The sequence below is a fragment of the Loxodonta africana genome, chromosome 11, assembly GCF_030014295.1.
Source record: "Loxodonta africana isolate mLoxAfr1 chromosome 11, mLoxAfr1.hap2, whole genome shotgun sequence".
NCBI lineage: Eukaryota > Metazoa > Chordata > Mammalia > Proboscidea > Elephantidae > Loxodonta > Loxodonta africana.
The window spans coordinates 18,375,380-18,393,841 of record NC_087352.1 but is presented as its reverse complement, the minus strand read 5'-3'; the positions used below and the strand labels follow the sequence as shown (position 1 = coordinate 18,393,841).

At 53.3% G+C, this 18,462-nt stretch overlaps 1 protein-coding gene across 1 annotated transcript in view; it reads left to right on the top strand.

Annotated features, from left to right (window-relative positions):
* The first annotated feature begins 3,435 nt into the window (after positions 1-3,435).
* Positions 3,436-18,462, top strand: part of SHANK1 (SH3 and multiple ankyrin repeat domains 1) — a 63,181-nt gene continuing 48,154 nt past the window's right edge. The window contains exons 1-7 of the mRNA XM_064294079.1: positions 3,436-3,699; positions 3,898-4,101; positions 4,621-4,692; positions 6,609-6,717; positions 6,845-6,996; positions 12,039-12,206; positions 12,644-12,760. Coding sequence (XP_064150149.1) covers positions 3,445-3,699; positions 3,898-4,101; positions 4,621-4,692; positions 6,609-6,717; positions 6,845-6,996; positions 12,039-12,206; positions 12,644-12,760 — 1,077 coding nt within the window. The 5' untranslated portion in view covers positions 3,436-3,444. The remainder of the gene's footprint in view (positions 3,700-3,897; positions 4,102-4,620; positions 4,693-6,608; positions 6,718-6,844; positions 6,997-12,038; positions 12,207-12,643; positions 12,761-18,462) is intronic.

Here is an 18,462-nt window from a genome sequence, read left to right as displayed (position 1 = left end):
TGCATGCCCTGCAGGGCTTGTCTAAGTGGGGATGTCTGCCTGGGGGCCCCCTGCTGTGCCTGTGTTCAAGTATGCCACCAGGTGTGTCCACATGTGCCCTGTGTTCCCGTAGAAGGGGTGTGTGTGTGTGTGTTTGGGGACAAGGGGACAGGGATCTACAACCCTCATAATCCAATTTGGGGTGTAGATCTCAGCAACAAATATTTACTGCACCCGACCGTGCTTAGAGGGGGTGAGCGGCGCTCTGGGAAGGGGCTGCCCTGGGGTGTGCATGGGGTACCCCAGGGGGGTGGGGCCCGTTTTCGGGGTATGGAAGCCAGTGGGGGTGGAGTCAGGGTATGGGGACCCGGTGGCAGGGAGGAGTGGGGGGGAGGGCTTGGAGAGGGGGTGGAGCCAGCGGTGGGGGGGATGGGCGAGGTTTGGGGGCGCAGGGAGGGGCGATGTCTCCTCCGCCGGCTCCCGGAGGGAGGGGAGAGGGCGGAGGAAGGGGAGGGAGGGAGAGAGGGAGGGAGAGAAAGAGACAGGGTGAGGGAGAGACAGCGAGAGCGAGAGAGCGAGAAGGGAGGCAGAAGAGGCGCGGAGCGGGCGGCGGCGGCGGCGGCCCGAGGAAGAGGAGGAGGAAGACAGGCGGAGACGCGGCGCCCGGAGCGGGCCGGACCGAGCCGGGGGCCGGCGAGGAGGGGCGCGGCGGCCGCGGCGGAAGGGGGGGCGCTCTGCGGATGGCCAAGCCCGGTCCGCGGGGGGGGTGAGGTTCTCGGCCCCCTCGCCCTCCCCCCCGGCCCCCGCCCGCCCCCTCCCCGGGCCCGCTCGCCCTCCGGGGCGGTGGGGCATGGCCTGAGGGTCCCCCGTCTCCGGGGGGGTGGGGGGTGGGGGGAGGGGGGAGGGGCCACGGGCGCCGCCGACCGGGACTCTGCAGCCCCGCCAGGCAGGTAAGGGGGCCGGGGATCCGGGGTTTGGGTGAACGGGGGGGCTAAGGCTGAGGGAGGAGGCAGGGGCGCCCCGAATGTCCTTGGCCGCGCGCCGGGCTCCGGGGCCTGGGTGTGGGGTGTAGGTGAGGAGGGGAGCGTTACCCGGGCGACGCCAAAGTGGGTTATGCCCCAGTCCCCCGTGTCCCGTCCCAGATGACAGCCGGGCTGGGAAGATGCACCCCTATATCCCGCCAGCAGCACCCCCAGCCCGAACCCGCCTCCCGGTGCTCCAGGGCCATGGGCTCGATTGCCGTGCCCGCCTCCTGGCCCTGCCGGCCACTCCCCCGCCTCACCCACCCTGGACCACATGGGCTCCTAGCCCCCTCCTGCGGTCCCACAGCTCAAGGCCCTCTCCAGATCATCCCAATTCCCACCTCGGCGAGGGGTCTCGGCCTTTGTCTCTTCGCCCCCTTCGACCCTCTCACACTCCTGCTTCTCTTTCCAGGCGCCTCCTATCCCCTCTCCACCCCTCCCCATGCTCCCCCCACCCCCACCCCGTCTCTGTTCCTTGCTCCACCGGCCGGCGCGCCCCCTCGCCTCCCGCCCCCGAGTCCCGTTCCCGGTGCCCCCGCCCCCTCTCTCCGGCCAGAGCTCTCCCCCACCAGTGTCTCGGCCTGAGCCCCAGTGCCTTCTCCCCGCCTCTCCCCGCCTCCATTCATTCTCCCGGGCCGGCTCTTGGGCCCCGCCAGCAGCCCCCCGTCCCCTCGCAGCCTCCCAGGGCACCCCCTCTCTCCTCTTCTCCACCCCCCTTGCCGATTCCTCAGCCCGTCTCGGTACCAGCTGCGTGCCAGCTATTCTTAGCCGAGGAGCGTTTGATTCATGCCGCCCCGGCGGAGTGTGCCCGCTCCCTCCCTCGGGGCCTGAGGGGGAGGGGCCGGCGCTGGTCCAGGGGCTTGGGGACAGCCGCGCGCGCGGGGGGCCAGGGCCGGCTCTCCTTTCATCCACTCAGTCACCTCCTTAGTGCTGAACTGAAGCTGAGGGTCAGCCAGGGTCAGTCAAGGGGGAGTGGCTGCGGGGCCCCAGGGCCGGAGGTGGGACGTTGGGTGAGCGCCGGGAGAAGGGTTAGAAGGAGACCGGGGTCCCCGGAAGGGCAGGGTGGAGCAGCGCTGTTGGGTACCTGAGGGGGAGGGGGCTACGAAGCGCTGGCCCCTCGTGGGGGAGGGGTTGGCCGGCTGGTGCTTAGATGCTCGCTCGCCTTGGCTCTTGGAACTCTCCTGCCCGCCATACACATTTTGTCTTCCCTCCCCCACCCCTCAGCCCATCCCCACTCCCCCAAAGTCAGCAGTACCCTCCACTGCTTCCCATCTCCATGGCAACCGTGCAGGAGCTGGGCCTGGCGTGGGGGGGAGGGACCAGACCAGACATCCTGGTTTCCGGTGCTGGGGTGGGAGTGGGGGAGAACATGGGGGAAGAGGACCCCACTTGGGACCCATCCTTATAAGGCCACCTCAGGAAGAACAGCGGGGGGTTGCAGATGACCTCCCAGCCCAGTCCCCAGACCCTCACCCCACTTCTTAGTCTCCCTACCAGCCCTCCAACCCCCCCACAGAGTGGAGCCACCAGTACCAGTCCATGCCAATCCACCCGCCAGCAGCGCTAGTCCTGGAACAGACCCATAGGTCACCCGCAGCCGCCCGACACCGATCCAGGCCACCACATCTCTGGTCTTCCCGGGGTCAGCCTCTCGCCCACCCGCACGCCCTTTCAGGATACTCCCAACTACCTCCCTAGGCCACCTCTGGTGATTCCCTCAGGAACAGCCCACTCACGATGCCCTGCCCTGTGACATCCCATCTCGGTGCCCACTTGCTTTCCTGGGACGGTCAATCCCTTAACAGCTCTGTGCACACACACGCTGGCAGCCACACGCCTGTGGAGTCACCAGCCCCACCTGCTCCAGCACCCGCTCCTCCCGCCCCAGGCTGCCAGCATCTCCGTCTCTCCCTTACTACCTCGCAGCCTCAGCCTCCCCCCAGCTCCCCAGGAGAAGAGGAAGGGAGGGCCCAGGGTGAGGGGCCAGGCCAGGGCCAGGAGGGCAGGATGCCGGCCGCTCAGTCCACCTGTCTGTCCTCTGCTAATTTTAGCTGCCTTTTCTGTGGCCTGACAAAGTGGGCCAGTAGCTCCCGCGGTGATTCTGCGGTTTCTGGGACACAGCGACGCTGGGTCAGCGGCAAAGTGGGGCGCAGGGGGGCGGGGGGCTGCGAGGAAGGCCAAGGGCAGGGAAGGAGACATGTGCTGGGAGCGTGGCCGGGCTGGGGGTGTGTGCGTGTGCGTGCGCGTGCGGAGGCGGCCGAGGGGCGGAGTGTCTGGGGGTGTGCCCAGCCTACTTCCTGCCGGCAGATATATGCAATGAGGTGCGCCCGTGGCCGCTGGTCCCGGGTCCTCTGAGGGGTCCCAGGCTCCTAGTCTGACGGCTTCCCTTGGCACCCGCAGCCGCCTGTGATGCTGCCACCCCCCGTCGCCCCGTGGCCCCACGATGCCCCACAGCCCCGCGTCCAGCGAGGACGAGGAACGCCACAGTGCCAGCGAGTGTCCCGAGGGGGGCTCAGAGTCCGACAGCTCCCCAGACGGGCCCGGGAGAGGCCCCCGGGGGACCCGGGGCCGGGGCAGCGGGGCACCTGGTAGTCTGGCCTCAGTGCGAGGCCTCCAGGGCCGCTCCATGTCTGTCCCCGACGACGCTCACTTCAGCATGATGGTCTTCAGGATAGGCATCCCGGATCTGCACCAGACGGTGAGTGACCGCGGGGAGGACAGGGGGACATGGGTGGACCTCTGATCCTGGGTGCCGTCCCAGGAAGCCCCTTTGTCCCCCTCCTGCCTTCAGTACCATCATCGCCCTCCCCCAGCCCTTCATCTCCTCCCAACCCACCTCAGGCTCCTCCCTGGCCCCTGACACACCCTCTTCCTGGCCTATCCCCTCCCCCACCAGAAATGCCTGCGCTTCAACCCCGATGCCACCATCTGGACAGCCAAGCAGCAGGTGCTCTGTGCCCTGAGCGAGAGCTTGCAGGACGTGCTCAACTACGGCCTGTTCCAGCCGGCCACCTCGGGCCGTGACGCCAACTTCCTGGAGGAGGAGAGGTTGCTGCGCGAGTACCCCCAGTCCTTCGAGAAGGGGGTGCCCTACCTGGAGGTGAGGCCCACGTTCCCCACGCCCTTTGCTGACAACACGAGGAGTGTCCCCCAACACATCTACCCTCTCCTCCATTTTATCCAAGACCTAGGGGAAACCTAGTGGGTGATTTCAGATCTCAGTGGCCTTGGGCAAGTCCCTTCCCCACCCTAAGCTTCTCCTGACCCACCAGATAGAATGGGGGCCTCCCAATTACAGGGAAGCGGATAGATGTAAAAGGTCTTGCACATGATAAGCATTCTAGAACATTCACTGCAGACTCCTACTTCTTCATGATAGAGGCTGCAGTGTACATACCCCACAACAGCCTGGCACTCTCAGAAAAGCCAGCTACCACCCCTCTGTCCGCCCAGCTAAGGTTCCATGGCAGTTTCGCATCCTTCCTCTCAACCCTGAGCTGGCCCCTGGCTCAGAAGGGGCCCGGAAGCATGGGGCAGGCCCTGCTCCCCCAACTTCTCCTCCCCAGGCTCCTGATTCTGAGTCTCTGTGTCTCTCCTCCCACCCTGCCCCTGGCCTCAGTTTCGATACAAGACCCGAGTGTACAAACAGACCAACCTGGATGAGAAGCAGCTGGCCAAGTTGCACACGAAGGTGAGAGAACAAAGCTGGGATTTATTCCCCATGCCCCTCCCCAGACCCTCTCCCCAACTCTCCACGCCTTCCCAACAACCTTCCATATTCCTCAACCCACCTATTCCTTTTCCAGGGCCCCCCACTTAACTTGGGATGCCCCATGCCATTTGGGATAACCCAAAGCCCCCCCTTCTCCCCATCATACCCGATTTCGAGTCATAGTGACCCTATAGGACAGAGTAGAACTGCCGCATAGGGTTTCCAAGGCTGTAAATCTTTGTGGAAGCTGACTGCCACATAATTTCCCCTACGGACCAGCTCCTGGCTTCAAACAGCTGAACTTTAGGTTTGCAGCTGAGCGCTTTAACCACTGTGCTACCAAGGCTTCTCAGAGCCCCTTCTTAAGTCCTCATTCCACCCTTCATCCCCCTGCCCAGTCCCATATCACCTGGCTCCCATTTTGTCCACCCTTTGACTTGCCTTTCTCATCTCCTCCAAGTTCTCCTGTTCAGGCTCCTTTCCCTGTCCTTGGCTTGTGACTCTGACACCCAGTTTCTCCATGCTTAGGGCCCATTTCAGACATACTCTGCATCCCCCAACCCCATCTCCCAAATCTCACCAAGTCCAAGTCTCACTCCCCTACCCCTAGCCATATCCATCCTCCAGTATGTTGTCCCCCAATCCTCGACTTATGTTCCCTGCAACTCCCCTGATCTCCTAAGAGCTAGGAAGATGTGGGGTGGGGGGACTCCTTTGGTCAGAGGTGATGTAAAAGAGTATTGACATTCACAAAGAAAGACCCTGTGATCATCCAAAGCCCCCCACTCCACTCCCACCATACCACACATTTCAACTGTTCGTTCTCCTAAATGTTTCATTTCTGCCAATGAGAGAGCCACTCCCAATGTGGCAGGTCCCAACGGAGTGTCCAACACACTCTGGCTTTCAGAGACTTAGTACCAAAAAGAAAATGTAACCTTATCTTGGAAATCCTGGTGGTGTAGTGGTTAAGTGCTACAGCTGCTAACCAAAAGGTCGGCAGTTTGAGTCCTTGGAAACTCCTTGGAAACTCTATGGGGCAGTTCCACTCTGTCCTATAGGGTCTCTATGAGTTGGAATTAACTGGACGGCAAAGGGTTTGATTTTTTTTAAACCTTATCTTATGTTAATAGGATATTAACAATTTTTATATGGATGACATGTTCAAATAGTGACATTTTGGATTGAATACCAAACCCATTGCCATGGAGTGGATTCCAACTCATAGCAACCCTACAGGACAGAGTAGAACTGCCCCACAGGGTTTCCAAGGCTGTAAATGTTTACGGAAGCAGACTACCACATTTTTCTCCTGAAGGCGGCCGGTGGGTTCGAACAACGCAACCTTTCCGTTAGCAGCCAAGGGCTTAACCATTGAAGTTAAATACCAGAGACGGTTAAAATTAATTTCAATAAAATGATTTCTCTTTTCTTAAGGTAACTGCTAGAGCCCACCCCCCAACCCCCAGTCCAACGGGGTTGCTGTTCTTCTCCTTCCTTGCCTTCTCTCTCCCTTTCCTCCTTTGCCTGGCTCTTTCACAAACCCCAGTTCTTTTTTTTTTTTTTGGTTGAAAATAGTCCCTCTATATGCCCTATTCACGTCCCCGGTACAGAGCCCCTTTCCATAGACTGCCAAATAACCACATTTTAAATGACCCCTGTTGCTCGAAGTGTATCTCCATCCCATGGCGATGCCCGTTGTTCTTGTGGTTGGTTGCAGTGGAGTCAATTCCAACTCATGGCGACCCCATGGGTGTCAGAGTAGAACTGGGCCCTATAGGGTTTTCAGTGGCTGAATTTTCAGAAGTAGATAGCCAGGCCTTTCTTCCGAGGTGTCTCTCGGTGGATTTGAACAGCCAACCTTTCCCTGTCTTCTCTCTTTGTCCGTGGCTCAGACGGGGTTGAAGAAGTTCCTGGAGTATGTGCAGCTCGGGACGTCCGACAAGGTGGCACGGCTGCTGGACAAGGGGCTGGACCCCAATTATCATGACTCGGATTCGGGAGGTGGGTAGGGGGCCGGAGCTTGGAGAGAGGCCAGGGGAGCAGACAGTGTGGGCGGAAAACTGAGGAGCTGAGAACGTGGGGTCTGGGGAATGAGGGCTGCGTGTGACTGGGCTTCCCCACCCCCCAGAGACCCCTTTGACGCTAGCTGCGCAGACCGAAGGCTCCGTGGAGGTGATTCGAACCCTGTGCCTGGGCGGGGCCCACATCGACTTCCGGGCGCGGGATGGCATGACGGCGCTGCACAAAGCCGCGTGCGCACGCCATTGCCTTGCTCTCACGGTGAGGCTTCAAGACCCCCAGACGTCCTATCCCAGAGACCCGCCCCCCTTACCATGGACCACTTCCCCTGCCCTTGGCCTGTGGCCCTGACACCTAGTTTCTCTCTGTGTAGGGGCCGTTTCAGACACACCCTGTAGTACTTCCAATCCCATCCCCTCAAATCTCAACCAAATCAAGGATCACCCCCCACCCCAGCATGTCTACTCCCCAGTACCTTGCTCCCCAACCCTCAGTTTACATCCCTGTGACTTCCCTGATCTCCAAAAGCTAATCGCCCCAGACTCTTCCTCTTACCTTCCTTTCCCTCCTTACTCCCGAGACCCTCCTGTCTGCCTCCCAGACCCCTCTTCCCTTTTCCACTTTTGCTTTGCTATTTCTCGAACCTCAGCTCTTTCTTTTGGGTTGAAAATAGTCCTTCTTCATGTCCCCTGCACAAAGTCCCTTTCCACAGACTGCCAAATAGCTGCATCAGTTGCTCTCCCGTTGACTCCGACTTAGGGTGACCGGTGTGTGTCAGAGCAGAACTGTGCTCCACGGAGTTTTCAGTGGCTGGATTTTGGAGGTAGATCACCAGGCCTTTCTTCCAAAAAGCCCCTGGATGGGCTTAAACCTCCGACCTTTCAGTTAGCAGAGGAGTGTGTTAACAATTCACACTACTCAGCGAGTAACACATCAGCTACAACCAGTTGCGCAGTTGCCATGAAATCGACTCCGTCTCCCGGCGACCCACGCATGTCCGAGTAGAACTCTGCTCCATAAGTTTTGCAATAGCTGATTTTCAGAATTAGTTCTCCAGGCCTTTCTTCTGAGGCAACTCTGAGTGGGTTCGAACCATTTGCCCCACCCAGGAACTGCCAAATACACAGTCCTTGTCACTTCTCCAGCTGAATCAGAGACCCTCTCCCAGGCCCACAGGTGCACCCACCTTCCTGGGGTCCCTCTTGGCTACAGTTGACCCTCACGGACTTTCTCCTCCACCCCCTGGTTCCAGGCCCACAGGTGCACCCACCTTCCTGGTGTCTCTCTTGGCTACAGTTGACCCTCACGGACTTTCTCCTCCACCCCCTGGTCCCAGGCCCACAGGTGCACCCACCTTCCTGGGGTCCCTCTTGGCTACAGTTGACCCTCACGGACTTTCTCCTCCACCCCCTGGTAGATCATGTCCTCTCACTCACACCCCCAGGTCACAGCCTTCTCCCCTGGAATTTCTCCACTCTCTCTAACCTAACTCAACACAGACACCCTACCTCTCTCTGCCTGGGGTGCAGACCCTCCTCATTGTCGTTAAGTGTGGTCAAGTCCATTCCAACTCGTAGCGACCCCATGTGACAAAGTAAAACCACCCCATTGGGTTTTTTAGCCTGTAATCTTTATGAGAACACATGACCAGATCTTCCTCCCATGGAGCCATTTGGTGGATTCGAACTGCCAGGCTTTCAGTTAGGAGCCAAGACCTTATCCTTCTCATATGCCCTTAAATACAGAGTGAGCTTCCTTCTGTGTCCCCAGATATTGACCCTCCGTGCATACCCCAGACACTGGCCTCACACATCCCAACATCTGTGCTTCCAAACCCAGCCCCCTCTCATCCCCCAAATACACTCCCTCTTCTCTCACATGCAGATACATTCCTCTCCTCAATACAGTCCCCAAGTGCAGTCTATATCCCTCACTTTCCCAAATATACAAACCGCATGTTGTTGTGAGTTGTCATCAAGTTGATTCTGACTCATGGCGACTCCATGTGTGCAGAAGAGAACTGGGCTCCATAGGGCTTTCTTGGCTGTGATCTTTATAGGGAAACCCTGGTGGCGTAGTGGTTAACAGCTACGGCTGCTAAGCAAAAGGTCAGCAGTTTGAATCCACCAGGCACTCCTTGGAAACCCTATGGGGCACTTCAACTATGTTCTATAGGGTTGCCGTGAGTCGCAGGCGACTTGATGGCAATGGGTTTGTTTTTTGTTTTTTTTGGTTTAATCTTTATAGGAAAGGAGCCCTGGTGGTGCAGTGGTTAAATGCTAGGCTGGTAACCAAAAGGTTGGCGGTACTACGCTACCAGCCACTTCGCAGGAGAAAGATGTGGCAGTCTGCTCCTATAAAGATTTACGGCCTTGGAAACCCTGTGGAGCAGCTCTACTCTGTCCTATAGGGTTAGTACAAGTTGCAATCAACTCAACGATAGCAGGTTTTAGTCTTTATGGAAACAGATTGCAGGCCTGTCTTCCTCGGTATGGCTGAGTGATTTTGAACCACCAACCTTTAGGGTAGCAGTCAAGGGCAAACTGTCTGTGCTACTTAGGGACTTTACAAACTTCATGTTGTTAGCTGCTGTCAAGTTGATTCTGATTTATGGCGACCCCAGGTGTCACAGAGTAGAACTGTCCACTAGGGTTTTCTTGGCTGTAATCTTTTTGGAAGCAGATTGCCAGGTCTTTTCTTCCATAGTACAGCTGGGTGGGTTTAAACCATAAACCTTTAGGTTGGCAGTCGAGCGCTTAACCATTGCACCATCTTGGCTCCTTACAAACCCCATACACCCACAGAATACACAGAGTCAGCTTGCACGCAGTCTTGTTTAAAAAGATCCTTCCTCTCCCACAGCTCAGGTCATTTGTCCCCTCTTCATACATGTGCCAGACTAGACTGCCCCCGAAATACCCGGCTGTTGATAACCATCCTAGCTCCTAAATGCTCCCAATTAATGAACCCTTTCCTCCCTTCCTCAAACTGAAATCTCTCTCTTTTTTTTTTTTTTTTTGATTGTATTTTTTGTGAAAGTTTACAAAGCAAATTAGGTTCCTATTTAATAATTTCTGTACATATTGTTCGGTGACATTGGTTGCATTTTTCACAAAGTGTCAGCATTCTCATTGTTTCCATTCTGGTTGTTCTGTTTTCATTAATCTAGCTTCTCTTCCTCCTCTTACCTTCTTATCTTTGCTTTATGGTAAATATTGACCATTTGGTTTCAGAGAGAAGATTATTTAAAGGCACACAGTACTCACAGGTGATATTGTTTATTTTGTGAGTCAATCTATTGTTTGACTGAAAGGTGACTGCTGGCAGTGGATTCAGTTCCAAGTTTAAAGGGTATCTCAGGGCGATAGTCTTGGAGGATCTTCTAGCCTCTACCATTCCAGTAAGTCTTTTTTAAGAATTTGAGGTTTGTTCTACATTTTTCTCCCATTCTACCCAGAACCGTATATTGTGTCCCTGGTCAGAACAGTTCTTGGTGGTAGCTGGACACCATCTAGTTCTTCTGGTCTCAGGACAGATGAGTTAATCCCTCTTGAAGAACCCCCAATGCAGTCAAGCACAGAGATCTGCTTTATTCCTCTGGAATCAACAGACTCTCTTTACGTAGCTGCATTGCACATAACACCTAGGATCACACACAGATCCTGCTCACAAACCCTCCCCCAAGACTCCAGACCTATATTGGCCAATACAATAGCCACTAGCCATGTGTGGCTATTGAAAAAAAATTTTTAATAATGTTGTATTTTTGGTGAAGGCAGTTTAGGTTCCCATTCAACAGTTTCTACACAAAGTTGTTCCAGTGACATTGGTTACATTCTTCACGACGTGTGACCATTCTCTTTTTTTCCGTTCTGGTTGTTCCGTTTCCATTAATCTACTTTCCCTGCCCCCTTACACTCTCCTCTTTGTTTTAAAGTAATTGTTGACTGTTTGGTCTCACATAGATGATTTTTTAAAGGAGCACAGTACTTCTGGGTAATATTCATTATTTTTTGAGCCAATCTGTTATTTAGCTACAGGGTGACCTCAGGGGTTAGTTTCAGTTCAGGGTTCGAAGGGTATCTCAGGGCAATAGTCTCGGGAGTCCTCCAATCTCAACCAGTCCAGTAGGTCTGTTTTTGTTTTTTTTTTTTTTTAATTAAGGAATTTGAGGTTCTGTTTCACATTTTTCTCCTATTCTATGAGGGTCCATCTATTGTGGTAGGGCTATTGAAATTTAAAGTTATTAAAATGAAATAAAATTAAAAACTCAGTTCCTCAGGCCCACTTGCCACATTCCAAGAGCTCAGTATCTGCACATGGCCGCCATATTGGACAGCACAGATGTGGGATGTTCCCATCCTCGAGGAATGTTAGCGCCACTGCTAACACTCTCTCCTAATAATTCTTCACGCTGTCAGCCTCCCATGTGTGCTTTCCTGTATGTGTGACCACTCCCTGTCCCCAAGCCCCCAGCCCCAGTTGGGCTCATCCAATACTTCCATTAACTCAACTTGCCCTCTCAGGATTCTTCCTCCTCTGTGCCAATCTTGGGGATCCTTGTCCTAGTAACAGCTCCTACTTGACCAGAGACCATATTGTTTCTAGGCTTTTGTCTTTCATTCGTCCCCTACAATCACCCTGCAGAGTAGGTGGCCAGTCAAGGCTGCTGAGGCTTCAGGTCCTTCAATGGCTCATCCAAGTCACCCATGGGGGGAAGGTTGGAGCAGGATATGAGAGTGAGAGGGGCCTCTGGATGCCTCTCCCCAGCCCCCTTACTGTTCACAGGGGATGGGAGAGGCTTGGAAGTGGGGGAGGCAGGCCCTGCTTCCCCATCTTCTCCTCGCCACACCCCTGACTCTGAATCTCTCCTTCTGCCCAGGGACGGATTACCCAATAAGCAAGGTATGCACAGGCTTACTTGTGCTTACTTACTAATCTGTAGTGTACAATTTCACCTGGGTTAAATGTGGTGAAACCCATGTGAAACTGTGCTCTATAGACTAGTTAGTAAACACAAGTAAGCCTGTGCGTACCTTGCTTAATGTAAGCCTGTGTGTACCTTGCTTAATGTAAGCCTGTGCGGGTACCTTGCTTGCTGGTTAATCCACCCCGCTCCCACCCCATCCCTGGCCTCCATTTCAGTACAAGACCTGAGTCTTAAAGACTCCGCTCAAGGTCACACAAGGGAGTAATGGTAGAACCGAGACCACCATTGGCTGATGTGGGGACCCAGGACCCCTACCCCACCTCTCCCCCATGACTGTCATCTTTTTTCTCCTGGACCCTCTACCCCTTCCTAGGCACTTCTGGACCTTGGGGGCTCCCCCAACTACAAGGACCGCCGGGGGCTGACCCCTCTGTTCCACACGGCTATGGTGGGGGGCGACCCTCGCTGCTGTGAGCTGCTACTGTACAACAGAGCCCAGCTGGGCATCGCTGATGAGAACGGCTGGCAGGAGATCCACCAGGTGCTCCCGAATGGGCCAGAGGGGCTGGAAGCTGAGGGGGCCTGGGCTCTGAGGGAGGCGGGAGACAGGGACCCTGGTGTTGGTCACTAAAGTCCAAGGGGCTAGAGATCCGGATGGTTGGGTCCTCACAGAGGGTGGGGGTAGCATGATCTCCAAAGAGGAAGAAGATGAGGGTGTAAACACAGGGACCCTAAGGGGGTGGATACCTTAATCCCCGAGATGGGTGGACACCTGGGCCTTGGAATGATTGAACTTGTAAAACTGACCATCTGGGTCCTTAAGCAGGAAAAGGGACTGAAAGGAGACGGGGAAGTGAATGGGGGCTTCCTGGACTCAGAGCAGAGGACATAGACTGACTTCTGGCCCTGGAAGTCCAGGGAGGACTCACACTTGGGTCTGAATCGGACCTCCTCTCCTCACTGTCCCCCCTTCCCCAGGCCTGCCAGCGGGGTCACTCCCAGCACCTGGAACACCTGCTCTTCTATGGGGCTGAGCCCGGAGCCCAGAACGCCTCGGGGAACACAGCACTGCATATCTGCGCCCTCTACAACAAGGTCTGCCTGGCAGTGCCTGCCCCAGGGGCCCACGTGCCCACCCTCAGCCACCTCCCCACCTTCTGTTCCTTCACTGTTCTCATACGTTCATTCGTTCATGCATTCAACAAATATTTACTGAGCTCCTTTATTATTCTCATTCATTCATTTGAGAACACATGCATGCATTCAACAAATATTTACTGAGCTCCTTCACTGTTCTCATTCATTCATTCACTCATGCATTCAACAAATATTTACTGAGCGCCTTCCCTGTGTCAGGCCCTGAGCTGGGTACTGGGGATAAAGTGGTGAGCAAGATGGACAGCTCTTTCCCCCTGGGGTGCTTGTGGTCTAGCAGGGGTCAGGCCACAAATGATGCCACTACAATCCAGAGTGTTCAGAGCCAAATCCCAGGGAACCCAGGTCCCTGAGGGAGCCTAATCCTGGACTTGGGCTTGCACCTGGGGATGGGGGTAAAGAGGGCTTCCTGGAGGATGGACCACCCCCTGTGCTAAGAGCTGAAAGATGAGCAGAAGCTGGCCAAGTCAGAGAGGGGAGGAAGGGTGTTCCAGGTAGAGGGAACAGCCTGTGCAAAAATTCAGAGTTGAGAGATAGTAGGGCCCGTGACAGGAAGCGAAAGGTGTTCAGTGGTGCTCATTTTCTGTGCTTCTCCATTCACCTGGCAATAAAGCACCTACTGTGTGCAGGCACTATGTAGGGGCACTGCAGGGGACAGAGGAAAAGCTGAGCCACAGCCCTGGAAGGGGGTCAGTGAGGCAACAGTGCGTTGCAAGTTATAACAATTCAGGGCTGGGTAGATGGTTCCCACTTCAGGAAAGCGCCGGAGAGGTGGCATAGAGAGCTGGCAGGATTGTTACCATGCCACAGCTCACGCCATACTGTGGTGATGGTTGGCAAGAGCTGGAGCTTTTAGTCTGATTTAGCAGCTGTGCCACCCATGCGTGGGCCCAGGTGATTCTTGGCAACTCAGCCCCCCTCAGAGCCTCAGTCTCCCCACCTGGTTCCTGACACCCTCGCCCTTGAAGGGCTTCTGTGGGGATTTAGAGGGACAGGGTTTTGAGATGATGTTCCACCTCTCCAGGAAGTCTTCCAAAACAGCCCCCAGCCCCTTCTGCCTCATCAGAACTTGCAGTTCTGGGACTCTGGCAAGTAGCCATGGGCTGCCTTGTGGCGGCAAGCAGTATGCTTGGCACGAGAGAGGACTCCGTGTTTGTAAAACCAAACCAGCACGGGTCCGTCACTCCCAGTCCCTGTGTATGGGACTGACTTTCTTGCTCCCTAAGACAGGCCTCCCACCCAGCAACTCTGACTCCACAGCCCATGTGCCACAGAGAGGGCAGAGGCCCCAGCCGTGGGCAGACCAGGAGGTCCCAAACAATCCCCTTCCCCTCTCTGAGGCTCCATCCCCTTCCCGGAAATGGAATAATGTCAACTGATTGGAGATGAATAACCATGTATATTAAGTACCATCTAAAAAAAAAAAAAACTTTTTTTATAGAAGGCAGGTATAGCAACAACCATAGCCGTAATACCTTTAATTACTATTAATATTAAATAGCTTAATAATGTAATTAATATTATACAGTATATTGTTGTTGTTAGGTGCTGTAGAGTCTATTTTCAATTCATAACGACCCCATGTGACAGGGTAGAACTGCCCCATAGGTTTTTCTAGGCTGTAATCTTTATGGGAGCAGATCGCCAGGTCTTTCCCACGGAGCCAGCCAGTGGATTGGTTCAAACCACCAACCTTTCTGTTAGCAGCTGAGTGTTTAACCGTTGAGCCACCAGGGATCCTTCAACAAAAACCGTAACCGTAATACATTTTATTACTAGTAATATTATGTAGTATAATAATATAATAAACATTATATAGTATAATGTAATATAAATGATTCATTAATATTAATTAGGTGGTGGTATATTAATAATCAATATTAACATTTATTAATAAAATCATCATTACTGTGTCAGGGTCCAATCGGGATACATCCCTCTTTCTCCCTCCCCCACATTCCTGGTAACCACTAATAATCTTTGGTTTTTATGTATTTGGTTATTCAATGTAAGTGATAGCATACAGTATTTGTCCTTTGCGACTGATTTATTTTGCTCAGCATGATGTTTTCAAGGTTCATCCGTGTGGCATCTATCAGGACTTCACTTCTCTTTACAGCTGAGTAGTATTCCATTGTGTGTATGTACCACATTTTGTTTATCCGTTCATCTGTTGATGGACGTTTTGGTTGTTTGCACTGAACAGGGAACATTCAGTATGAAGAATGACATAGTGTGCACGTTTACTCTTAGCGGAACAGATAAGCAAATCACTTCCCCTCCTCGAGCTTCCCTTTCCCCACCAGTGAAATGGGTTAATAACACCCACCGTGCAAAGAATCAAGTGGGTTAACATTGTGCTTGCTTGTGGCATGGTACTTAACAAATAGATGTTTAGCAAACATGGATTCTTTTTCTACTTCTCTCCCCTTGTGTGTGACTTTGAGCTTTTCAACGGCTATTGCCGAGTTTGACAGTTTTTCCTCCATTGCTGCTCACCTGGCCTTCTGCCATGCCTAGTTAGCCTCTCATGGTGACTGTTGGGTCCATGTCTAGGCTGTGAACTCCTCAAGGGTAGGGGCTGAGCCTGCTGAATTGCTCTGTCCCAAAGCCCCAGCACATAGTAGGTCCAGGTACATGTTTGATGAATGAGGAGATGATGCAGCCGCCATCTTGGATTTCCCCCAGGACCATGAACAGTGCCTGGCTCAGAATGTTCAACAAGTGTTTGCTTCACGATCAATTGAGTGAATCCATGAACGAATGAATGACTCAAACAAATGAATTTTGAATGACTCAACTCCATCCTCATTCTTTCTGTGCGGATTTCTTTGAGCACCTACTGTGTGCCACATGCCAGGCGCTGGGGGATCTGGAGCTGAATCAGACACTATGTCTGCCCTTGGAAGGGTGGGGGGAATTCACAGTCTGGCGAAGAGGCAGACGCGTAAACAAATAATTACAATATCATGAGATAAGTGTTAGAACTCCAGTAAATACGAGGTTCTCCAGGAGCCCCAGGGAGGGAGCCACTAACTAGGCTGGAACACTTTCTCAACTTAGTAAAAGTAGGATGAAGAGCTGACTGGTGAACTGGTGGATGAGGCTCTGATCCTAGGGAGGGATGGGGTGGTGAGTGCAAATAAGAAAAAAAACATGGCAGGAATTGTCTGGTTGGGGAGACAGCATGCACACACACAGGCATACACTCAGACACACTCATATGTGCACACACACATGCACATACTCACAAAGCACATATGCACACACACATGCATATGCTCCCAATACACATGCATACACCTACACTCCCACAAACACACATAAACACACACATAGTCACACACTCACGTTAGCATTCATACATGCTCTGTCACAAAAACACACACACACTCACAATCGCACACACTCTCACATAAACACACATGCACACAAGGTGCGTTCCTAGGAGACAGATGAACACTAGAACGAGAAGTCCAGGTTCAGAACCTAACTGTCCCACTCGCTGCCTGTGTGACGTTGGGCACTAGAGAGGACTTCTCTGAGCCCATCCTGTAGAATGGGCCTGTGCAGGCATCCTTGGTGGGGTGGTCAGGCAGGGCAGGGAGGATCAAGGTGCTTGGGGAATGGTGGTTGAATTAGCACCAGGGGAAGCAGGAATGGAGTTGCACTGGGGACCAGGTTGGGGCTGGCCAGGCCAAGACAAAGGGGAAGAACTTTTCCACCTTCAACGACAGTTTACTGAGCAGCTCCTATGGGCCAGGCGCCATTCCCGGTGGTGGGTGCTACAGACAAAACTCACGCCCCTATGAAACTTACAGTCTAGTGTGGGAGAGATGCTCAAAGAGACAAATGAAACAGAAAATGCAATTTCAGAGAAAGTGTTAGGAAGAAAATGTGTTAAGATTGGTTTAGAAGAATGCCTGGCACATGGTGAGTGTCATAGACATAAAAATAAATAGGAAGCAAATAAGAGCAGGGCTCCGTTGTTGTGAGGTGCCTATTTTCCACTCACAGCAACCCCATGTGACAGAGCAGAACTTCCCCATAGGGTTTTCTAGGCCGTAATCTTTACAGAAGCAGATCTCCAGGTCTTTCTCCCCCAGAGCTGCTGGGTGCTTTCGAACTGCCAACCTTTCAGTTATCAGCCGAGTGCTTAACCGTTGTGCCACCAAGGCTCCTTATGTGGAGATCTAGGGGCAGAGACTATCAAGCAGAGGGAGCAGCAAGTGCAAGGGCCCTGTGGCAGGACTGTGCCTGGAGTGTCAGAGGAACAAGGAAAGCAGGGAGCAAGGGAAGGTGGTAGAAAAGGAAGTTGTTGAGGCTGAGAGTCCAGATCACTAGGGCTTCCTGGGCCACAGCAAGGGGGCAAGGACGTTGGGTTTGGTCCCAACGATGGGGGTGTGACATGTTGCAGTTGATATTGGTAGGGGACTAATCTATATGTAGACATCCTACCCCACTGCCCTTTGTGATGTGTGTCCTCTTCCTTCTGGGTCTAGCGGAGGGTGTGATTAGGAACAAAGACTTTGGAGTCAGACAGACCTGGGTTCAAATCCTGGTGCCGACACTGAGCTTGTCCTTTTGGAACTATCTTAGTTTCCTCGTCCTTAAAATAGAGACAGTAATTTCCACCTCATGGAGTTATTGGGCGATTCGATGAGCTTTTTTGCCTCTAAAGTGTTGAACACCTGGCATAAGACATAGTAAACTCTCTATAAGGCTTAGACGGGTGGTTCTCAACTGGGGTGCTTCGGCCCCCCAGAGGACATTTGGCAATGTCTGGAGATATTGTCACCCTTGGAGTGGGGGCGGGGGAGGGGTGCTACTGGTGTATAGTAGGTAGAGACCAGGGATGCTGCTAAACGTCCCACAGTGCACAGGACAGCCTCAAATGTCAGGAGTGCAAAAACAAAACAAAACAACAACAGCAAAAACCATTGCCATCAAGTCAATTCCGACTCATAGCGACCCTATAGAACAGGGTAGAACTGCCCCATAGGATTTCCAAGACTATAACCTTTACGGAAGCAGACCGCCACATCTTTCTCCCTCGGAGCGGCTGGGGGCTCGAACTGCCAACCTTTTGGTTAGCAGTGGAGCGCTTAACCACTGCACCACAAGGGCTCCTTCTGTCAGTAGTGGAGAGGTTAATAAATCTTGGTTTAGATTAACACTGTTGAATAGAATGTGAGGTATGCCAGGTATGTAATTTAAAAGTTTTTTTTTTCCTATTGTGGTGAAAATATATGCAACAAAACTATGCCAGTTCAACAATTTCTGCATGAATAATTCACTAACAGTAATTACATTTTTCAACTTGTTCAGCCATTCCCGGTACCCTTTTCCAAATTATTCCACCACCTGTGTGTGTAATTTGTAGCCACATTGGGAGTCCCGCTCAGCTGCTAAACAAAAGGTTGGCTGTTTGAACCCACCCAGAGGTACCTCAAAAGAAAAGCCTGGCAATCTACTTCCTAAAGATCACAGCCATTAAAAACCCTATGGAGCACAGCTCTGCTCTGACACATGTGGAGTCACCATGGGTCGAAACTGACTTTATGGCAACGGGACTGGTTAGTTGCCACATTTAAAAAAAAAACGGAAAAAGAAACCGGTGACTTTAATTTCAACAGTATATT